A 10046-nucleotide genomic window follows, 5' to 3' on the forward strand; every position below is an offset into this window, starting at 1 on the left:
ATACATGAATGACTGAAGGTAGCAGCCTGGAGACGGGGGAGCATCTATGATCAAAGATCAGCCATGAAGGTTGTACAGACGCCTGACCCAACATTAGATTTTAAAGAATGTCTTTTCACGTTAGAACAGTCGAATTATGAATGAACATGCAGCTAAAAGAGTCTCAATTTTGCGCACAAGGTGAAGCATCGATTGCGATAGCAAATTAGCGGGCAGCTAGCTATACGAATCAAGACGGCAAGTTGGGCCAGTTGGTTAGGATTCATTGTGGGGTTAGTAACATCGCAACGCAAGACACGAACAAAAGGAAGGTAAAAAGCGACAACGGCGCTGACTTTCAACTGATCAGTTGAGATTTATTTATTGATTGATTGACTGATTGATTGAGAAATGATCAGTTGAGAGTCAGCGCCGTGTTGTCCTTTTCTTACCTTCTTTTTGTCCATGTCTTGTGTTGCGCTGTTACGAACCTTACAATGAATGGATATACGAAGTAGTAGGATAGTAGTTTTATCGGCCGCATAAACATGTAAACATAGGCATACTAAATAAATTAACAAGCATGGTATCCCGCGTGCACAAGCAAACATGAACACGTCTCGCTCGATGACCGCGGAAACTCGCTGTCAAAACGTTGCAGTGAGGAAACGCGGCAGCAGCAGCGAGCGAATCGACCTTCATGCAGCCGCTTGCATCAACGCGAACTAAGTCTCGAAAACACAGCGCAGCACGAACTCTGTACCCATCGCACATGGCTTTCAAGATACAGATACCCGACAGGGCGCCCGCGGCCATCCGGGACACCCGGAGTAGAACGCGCCACCCCACCGTACCCGCTGCGTGCGATGGAAGGCGGCGCGCTTCCTCCCCGCTTTCGTCCGTTGCGTGCGCAAGATTGAGCCACGATCGCCCGCTCACCCTCGCACGCTTTCACTCGCACATATAGGATACGGCGCGTAGCGATGGTTTTATCTCCTCTGGACTTTATACGGAACCTCACGGCGATGGCGATCCCGACGCCGACGGTAGAAATGCGCCTGGCGTGTCCATACAATTGCTATCGCAATAAAAAATATTCAATAATACAAGAAAGTCGTTCAAAGCACATAAAAACGAGGCAGCGATATAGTATTTCGGACACCGCTACCCAATCCAGAGATCCAGAGAAACTGCCTGCTATGCGCGAAAGGTCTGCCTGCATTGGTCGGTACTTTGTAAGAAAGAAACGAGGTCTCTGCAGTCACACTCTCTAACAAACAGAAAGAAAGGTAAGTGAATGAAAGGAAAAGAAAAAAAAAACACCATTGCAATGTTTTATACAAAAATGGAGAATGCTCGTTCGAGCTCATTCCTAGTCACTGAGGGAGAAGCACACGCTCTATCGTCTTTCATCGCAATAAACCAACGACGTTATTGTCATGGACGAGGAGGCGGGGAATGACGACATCTGAAACGTTTAGCACTTGAGCCAAGTAAAATCTAGACACCAATCTTCCTACACAAAATGCTGCTGACCTCTTTTCTCTGCTGACATTCAATTCTATTGTTTTTAGTGTTCTGTGAGAACACATACGGTTTACTTTCCTGGTTTTTTTTTCTTCTTACTCCTCAAGCCTTGCACGAACTGCATTCCACAGGCGACAAGAGCTGAACGAAGAGCTGATGCCGGCATCGCAAACTTCATCATGAGGCGTGGGCCACACGGTCTTTTGCTGTCTGTTCTGAATCGTCGCTGTGTCTTTTCTACTTCGTCTTTCTCGACTAAAATTGGACAGACCTTACAATTCGTGTGCGTGGGCCGAATTATTATTGCGATAGCAATTATATGGTCACTCCAGGCGCATTTCTGGCGTCGGCGTCGCCGTGAGGTTCCGTATAAAGTCCAAGGACGATAATATCGTCGCCGCGCGCCGTTTGCTGTATGAGCGAGTGAAAGCGTGCGAGGGGAAGTCGGTGATCAAGGCTTTCTATTCCAGGCGGCCCGGGCGCCCGGCCGGGCCGCTTATATTGAAAACGATCTGCGACGGGTATAGAGTCCGCGCTCCACTGTGTTTTCGCGAGTTCGCGTTGATGCGATGCGTTGACGTACGAAAGTCAATTGGCTCGCTGCTGCTGTCACGTTTCCTCACTGCAGCATTTTGACAGCGAGTTTCAGCGGTCATCGAGCGAGATGTGTTCATGTTTGCTCGTGCACGCGTGACACCATGCTTGTTAATTTAGTCAGTATGTCTATGTTTACAAGTTTATACGGCTAATAAAACTACTATCCTTACTCAGTATAGATAGCTGTCCACTAATTTGCTATTGCAATCGATGCTTCGCCTTTCGGGCGAAACTGCCACCTTTTTTAACTGAGGCTGAACGGAATGCTACTATTTACACAAAATCCCCTTTATATGTGAAGAGAGTCACTTTATACAGAACTATACAGGAGTACTTATCGAAATCTTGAACTGAGATCTGTGTTCGGACCTACCACGAATTTAGTACGTTGAGGGCTCTTTAAGCCAATGGGTGTCATTCGGTTAGCAGCATAGACAGACGTCAAGTGGAGCCTCTGTTGCGGCGGTGGTGGTTTTATTAGTTTGGTTGTCATTTTGTCGTTTATTTAGTTATTTATTTATTTTTCTTTTGTTTTATGATATAGAGGAATGAGGTAGCCTAAGTGCTCTACCTCAATTTCTCCCCAGCAACCCATGTATAACCGAACAGAACAGACTCAGTGCTTATAACGAACTTCAAATAGTACGTCAGCTTCTGGGTCTTTCTTTTTGGTGATTTACGGCGGACGGTATGGCACGGACTCCTTAAAAGTGACGGTGACATTGCATAAAGCAGTGATATATAAGGTTTGACGAAAAGTTATCTACTAAGGGATAATCATTGTACAGAATAGCGGACGCCAACCAAAAAAATAAAGGTTTAAAGGAAACAAACGACGTTTCGGCATCTGTACAGAAGCCTTGTTGACAATCTACTGCATTCCTTACGGGAGTCGAAACGTCGTGTGTTTCTATTAAACTTTTATTCCATTGGGCGGCGTCCGCTATTAGTATGCGCCATGAATAGAGCAACCACGCGCGGAACACCATACCGATGCGTGTCCTTAAATGGCGAACCGAGGAGCAAAACCTGAGTCGTTATCGCAACAATTTTCTCGAACAATTTTACGCACCCCCATAAGCTGTCATCGCACTTACTGGTGACATGTGAGCATTAGATCAGTGGCGATGGAACAGCGGCCTCCGGCAGCACACCCGTCTCGTGACTGGACGAGAGCGGCACACGACGCTGACTTCAACCGTGGGGGTCCTCCGCTGTGTACTGTGTCGTTCCTCAGCGCTGCTAAGAAGCATTTATACGCAGAAGCTCTGCTTGCGGTGTCTGAACGTGCTAACAAGTGCTTACGCTTTGTACATCCTCACTGCCACTTGTAGCAGCCTGTATGACCGCTTGTTAATTAATTAATTAATTATGGGGTTTTACGTGCCAAAACCACTTTCTGATTATGAGGCACGCCGTAGTGGAGGACTCCGGAAATTTCGACCACCTGGGGTTCTTTAACGTGCACCTAAATCTAAGTACACGGGTGTTTTCGCATTTCGCCCCCATCGAAATGCGGCCGCCGTGGCCGGGATTCGATCCCGCGACCTTGTGCTCAGCAGCCTAACACCATAGCTACTGAGCAACCGCGGCGGGTGACCGCTTGTGGTGAACTGGACGATGAACGCTTCATTGCGTGCTTGTCTGTGTATACTGCAACTTTATCTCCTCCTTCCTCGGTGCAGGGTAGCCAACCGGGCTCAGCCTGATTAGCCTCCCTGCCGTTCACTCATCACTCCTCTCTTCCTCTCTCTCCCACTGCCACTGCCGTCCTTTGGCAATGGTCTAAGGACATAGGAAGCAGAGTGGCCGTATGGGGTCGATTCTTTTAATGAAGTGCCATCGAACGGACGAAAAAAGTTTGCTCTTATAGAAGCGCACGTGGAGCTTCCACCGCGAACTAACCAACCTGATAATGCGGCTGGAAGCAACGTAGCGAGGTTTTCAGACAATTTTCAGCACGGTAGACGTACTGCTTGGCATATATAGCGCATTTAGGTCAACAAAGTATTATACTACAAGAGTCCTTTGAAACGCTGTTCATAAGCATCGTCAGCAGAAGCATCGATGCAGCAGCCTCATCAGCCGCACAAGTAGGCCAAGACAGCTGTCCGCCGTCTCAGGTGTCAGCCATTAAAATGTCGGCAGTGACCTCCCCGAATTCCTCATTTGTTTTACATTTAGAAGACTGGTTACGGTTATTAACCATCTTCTTATTTTGCAGTGTGCGCTACACAACCCTAGATTCACCAGCTTGTAGCACGAACCCGGCTTGTATCTATACAATGGATGGTCGTTAGTAAAAAATTATGGCAAAAATGATGTAGCGACTCTATTCTAGTTGCATTCCTTTGTGCGTTTCGTTAGTGTCTTGAGTGGCGCCCTGCATATCCGTTATCATTAGAATCGGTCAGTGATGAGTTTCTAATGTGAATATAGAATAAAATCAGGCGAGGAATATTGTTATACCGACCCCTAAATCAAGAGCTTTCAGCTCACGATCGTTTCATAAGCCTTGATATGAGATATCCATATCTATGGTCGATTTTTTGTTCTTTTTTCCTTTCTGCGCTAATCTTTGACCTTCTCGTTGCAGGCGCCTAATTGGCGGGCCACGGTGCCTCTGTAGCGCTGCGTTGCTGCAGACGGCGGCTTGGAAAATGGTAACGAGAGCTGGCTTCTAACCGGTAACTTTCAGAGCTCAAGTTTCTCATGTTAGACTGTGGCTTCACGACGACAGTGTGTGTATTCTTCTTTATGAATTATCTGCAGAGAAGGTTACACTGAGGGTTTCTCAGTCCAACACCGTGACCGTGCTGTAGCACGCTGAATGCAGCTCCTCAGAACCATCGAAAGGACGTAAACACCAGCTGCTCCCATTTTATCGTCTCTATATAGGAAGGATTAAGGCAGCAAATATAGGAAAAAGCGTTGAGAGCTGTATATGCATGAGGTAGAGGACGGCAGAAGACAAGGCGGGGTGATGAAATTAAGAAATTCGCAGACGCTAACTGGAATCGGTTGGCGCAGGACAGGAGTAATTGGAGATCACAGGGAGGGGCCTTCGTCCTGCATTGGACATAAATTATTATTATTATTATTATTATTATTATTATTATTATTATGATGATGATGATGATGATGATGTAGAGTGGTTCGAAACAACAGGCGCGCTGGCAACCTTACAACGGAGATAAGCGAAGATGTATGTGGCGTTTCGGTGGAGCTGGAAGTCAAAGTTACAGGCGCGTGCACGAGCATTATTATTACATCCGTCAAATCTTTTTGGCCCGTATTCCAGAAAAGCTATTACAATAGAATTGTTTAAAAGAGATCATTTTATAAGAGAGACATATTATAAGCGAAGGCTACCGGCCAACGGCAAAGAACACTTGCTGAACGAAAAGAATCGTGAATTCGGCCTTTGAAGCTGTAAGATTTGGACTTGCGAGTATGACACTTTGAGAAATGAACAACGCAAGCTCAGACGAAGTATAAACACAGGACGCAAGCAGCTAATTGCGGTGTGCGTCCTCTTGTCTTTCATCCCAGCATTGCTCAAGAGAGAATAGCTGTCAGAGAACATTTCCAGCTGTAAGAGGGGCCTCTGCAAAGCATTGGCTTGAACAGGGATCGGAGGTAGAATTTCTGTTCGCAAATACTGTTCGTCTTTGGCCGGTTGTCTATTTCAATGGCAAGCTAGCTACCAAAGTTGGCAAACGTCAATTCTCATAAACCACTCTAGCGTGCGGGCTGCTTGTAAAGAAAAGTCAAGGTGAGCGTACGTTTTGCGTACGCTGACACATGAACGTAGCGTTTTTTCTTTTCTTTTTTTGTAGCGTGTTCCACGCATCACTCGTGCACCTCTGCAGGCATATCGTCCTGATACGACTGCAATACCGAGTTGGAGTTGCCTGCTGAGGAGTGACCTGGAGCCAGCGGCATGGACGGCTTCGCCAACGGCACGTGGTCATCGCCCGAGGATCTGTGCGATGACGCGGAGCAGAAGGCCAACCTGAGTGCGCTGTGCTCGCTGCTGCGCAACCTGTCTCTCGAGGCGCGACCGCTGCTGCGGCAGCCGCGTGACCTGCTCGTCATCCTGCTCTACGGCCTCGTCGTCCTCGTGTCCGTGTTTGGCAACGCGCTCGTGTGCCACGTGGTGTTCTACTCGCGCAAGATGCGCACCAAAACAAATGTACTCATCGCCAACCTCGCCGTGTCAGATCTGCTCATGACCACGCTGACAATCCCGCTGAGCGCGTCACGCTTCCTGCTCGACAACTGGCCATTCGGCGAGGCGCTATGCTACCTCGCGCCATTTCTGCAAGTGACGTTCGTGTACGTATCGACGCTTAGTATGGCGTGGATTGCGTGCGACCGCTACAGCGTCATCGTTTACCCGCTGCGCCTGAGGCGCCTTTGCCCGAGCCACCGGGCCATCGCGTGCATCTGGACGCTGGCTGGCGCCCTGTCGTTGCCGCACGCCGTTTTCAACCGGGTCGTGTCACTGTTCACTTACCGGCCACTGGTGCGCTGCCAGGTGCAGTATCCGCCACCGCCAGCAGAGTTCCGCAAGTGGCTCACGCTGGCCACCTTCATCACGCAGTACGTGTTGCCACTCACGCTCACCGCCCTCATGTACAGCCGCGTGAGCTACGCGCTGTGGTCGCGCAAAGCACTCGGCGCGACCACGCGCGAGCAGCAGGCGTGGCACACGCGCTCCAAGCGGAAGTCGCTTAAGATGCTCGTGCTTGTAGTCTTGTGCTTCGCCGTCTGCTGGCTGCCGCTGAACGTGTATCACCTCGTGGCCCACTTCCGTGCCGATGACGGGCCCGACCGGCATAACTCGAGCCTCTTCATCTTCTTCCACTGGCTGGCCATGAGCAGCGTCTGCTACAATCCGTTCATCTACTGCTGGCTTAACAACAAGTTCCGCCAGGGTGCGCTGGCCTGCCTCACTTGCCTGCTGCACTGCACGCACCGCAGGCGGCTACACCAGTCGCTCATGAAGCCAGCCTCCCTGGCCAGCCGAGGTCAATCGGCCAAGCGCAGCTCGACCCTGCGAAGCACATCCGTGGGCTCCACCAACAAGACCACTTCGGTTTGACCGAGCGTACTAGCGGGCACCGTCTCGAATGCTGTGTTGGGGAGGCAGTATTCCTGTCAAAATACGGTATATAGCGAGCATTCAGCGAAATCAGGTCGTATCTGAGCAGACGCAGCAAACCGGCAGCGATTCTTACGTGATTGAAAAGTGTTCTTATTGTGCCGGAGAAAAGTATATTAAACATATACATGCTTGGAAGCGATATTTTGAGTATTCTTTTTTGTTTGCGATTGGAAATAATGTTTTCAGAAGAGAATGAATGTACAGCGGCATGGGTAGTGAGAAGTCGATCCAACAATTTTGTCATGGTAATGTCAGCTTTGAGTGAACCGGCGAGCAAGGATGCTGAAGATGACCAAACCATGGTGCACACGTTTGATGTGGTATCAATATTAGTTCATGTAAATTAAAAACCCTAAATAGCAACGACAATGACCTATGATGACCTGCTTTGCACATAGAAGGGGGAGGTTATCTACATTAAAGTACGAACGCTGTATGAAGGTAAGAGAGAGTAACGCTCATGGCAAAAATTATAGCGCCTCCTGCGTTTGCAACTAGTCTTACAGTCCCATCTTCAAACGACTCACAGGCGCTCGTGCTTCACCCGGTGACTATTATACGATAGTATTATGACATCCTATCATTCCAGAACGCATCCGCATGAATTTCTCCTACATCACATACGTCTGCGAATTTTTCTTATCTTATGATGCACTGCTCCTGTCTCTTGTTGCTGTCAACGAGCGTACTACAATGTCTGCTATGATAGAAAAATTAAGCGGAACGTCCCTGAACGGGAACTGTCCAATATACAGGGTGTTTCAGTGAACACTTTCAACATTTTTTAAAGGTTGCCTGAGGCAGATAGCTCAATTCTAGTTTGTGAGCCGGTCTACTCGAAGCGAGGGACACTACTTGCAAAAAAAAAAATGAAATGCGAAATCGACTAATTAGCAATAATTCACTAATTAACTTTTAGCTAATTACCTTATGACCTATATTGCAATTTACAAATTCTAACAGTGGACTTCGCAAGGCGGATCCACTTGGAACGAATTCTCAGGACGACACCAGTTTCGACATATAAATTCCCGAACTTTGCGAAGAAATGCATTGGCGTTCCAGTTACTTGTGTGCTTCAGTGCATGAAACGACGTTTTGTTAACAAATTAACTGGAATTCCAATGCATTTCTCTGCAATGTTCGGAAATTTATATCTCGAAAGTGGCATCATCTTAAAAATTTGTTCCCCGTGGATCCGCCTTGCGAACTCCATGGCTAGAATTTGTAAATTGCAATATGGACCATAATATGTAATTCGTTGAAAACATAATTAATGCATTTTTTTTAATTAGTCGATTTTGGATTTCAATTTTTTGTGCAAGTATTGTCCGCCGCTTCGAGTAGACCAGCTCATGAACTAGAATTGTGATATCTGCCACAGGCAACCCTTACAGATTTTTGAAAGTGTTCGCTGAAACACCCTGTATATATGCGTAGCATTATACGTCGGTCGGCGTGGTCAGTATACCCAGGAATTAGGGCCATTTCGTTCACTTTCCTATTTCGCCACCACGTGGCGTATCGACATTAAATAATTCGAAATTCTCTACATGATGTATAAGTAAAGCATACACAATAAAAAAGGCACGTCCCGAATCCGACGCTTCACCTCGGTACTCGGAAATGAGTACGTTAATGTTTCCGCGTTATCTCGAAGATGCCAGCTGGTTGCTCGGCTGGCACTGCATCCACGATTTCGCTGGACAACTGGCCAGACAGCTCGTCAGTTTTCCGAATATGTCTGGCCGTGATAACTGATCCCACGAAGCTTCCGGTGAATTTTTTTCTTAAGTACGTCCATTGCTTTTTTATTTGTGCACTACTCTCTCTCCCTCCCTCTATAATATATATATATATATATATAGTGAGGGTCTCGAATCCGGCAGCATTGATGCCTTCAAGTAGCACGTGCGGCTTTATTGACCAGTTGCCTTCACCCAAAAAGTTCACCTACACGTGAGGCCTGCGGCAGAAAGGACGTTCCACATCCGGCGCCAAGGCTTGAGTGGTGGCGTTGGATAACATTCCCAGGGTTAGTTATAGTATACAAAACATAAATACCCCAGAAAGTGGACGGGAAAACGACGCCGCGGTGGCTAAATTGGCAAGAGCATCGCACGCGTAATGCAAAGACGTGGGTTCGTGCACCACCTCCGGCCAGTTTTATTACAGCGAAGCTGTTTATGCAGACCCTGTGTCGTCATTGTCGGACTTCGCTAAAGAAGCGGCCACGTGACCTAGCGGGAGCGGAAAAGAAGAGCGCATAAGGGGGAAATGGGTTGCAATGACCCTTTTCCCCCTGTAAGAGTGCTACCTTATACGCGAATCTTATACGGTTGTCACACGGTGCATTTTGGGTGATCGAGCCAGATCGGCATTGAATTTATCGACGATTGAGTCCACCCTGCCGCGAAAGAAACAAATGTCATGCTGGCTGTTTGCGGCCAGCGAACAGTGCCCAGCGATTGAAACGCGATACTGGGAACTAGGAGCGCATGGCTGCCGCATCCCAGGGGCGAATCTCCGCATCGCAGCCATTGGCTATCTTTAAGCAGACGCTCTTTCGATGCTAGCGCCAAGGTCCCCTTCAGTTACGTCCCTAGCACGAGGGCGATACTTTGGCAAAATGGCGGCGCACACGATTGTTTACGTTGCAATGGCAACAGGAACAGCAGCTGCGCGGCGCCTCCTCACCCCAGCGCTTTGTGTTTTTTTTTTTCTGTTTATATTATGACCACCCGCTCCACTTGCTCTCCTCTTTCCCATGCCC

The 10046-nt window shown here is 48.0% G+C and overlaps 1 protein-coding gene across 2 annotated transcripts; it reads left to right on the top strand.

Moving 5' to 3' along the window:
* The first annotated feature begins 4477 nt into the window (after window positions 1–4477).
* Window positions 4478–7618, top strand: LOC126546342 (G-protein coupled receptor 83-like). 2 transcript variants are annotated; one of them, XM_050194534.3, is made up of 2 exons: window positions 4478–4790; window positions 5943–7618. In XM_050194534.3, the coding sequence occupies exon 2, from the start codon at window positions 6047–6049 to the stop codon at window positions 7208–7210; it is 1164 nt and encodes a 387-aa protein (XP_050050491.1). In that variant the 5' UTR covers window positions 4478–4790; window positions 5943–6046; the 3' UTR covers window positions 7211–7618. The 2 variants fall into 2 exon arrangements, with proteins under 2 accessions (XP_050050491.1, XP_054934308.1); XM_055078333.2 differs by having other exon boundaries at window positions 5976–7618.
* Window positions 7619–10046: the final 2428 nt, after the last annotated feature.

Source organism: Dermacentor andersoni, chromosome 1 (assembly GCF_023375885.2).
Source record: "Dermacentor andersoni chromosome 1, qqDerAnde1_hic_scaffold, whole genome shotgun sequence".
Taxonomy (NCBI): domain Eukaryota; kingdom Metazoa; phylum Arthropoda; class Arachnida; order Ixodida; family Ixodidae; genus Dermacentor; species Dermacentor andersoni.

What these genes read in the sequence shown, in the direction of transcription:
- LOC126546342 (XM_050194534.3), top strand. Translation starts at nt 6,047, where the DNA reads ATGGACGGCTTCGCCAACGGCACGTGGTCATCGCCCGAGGATCTGTGC.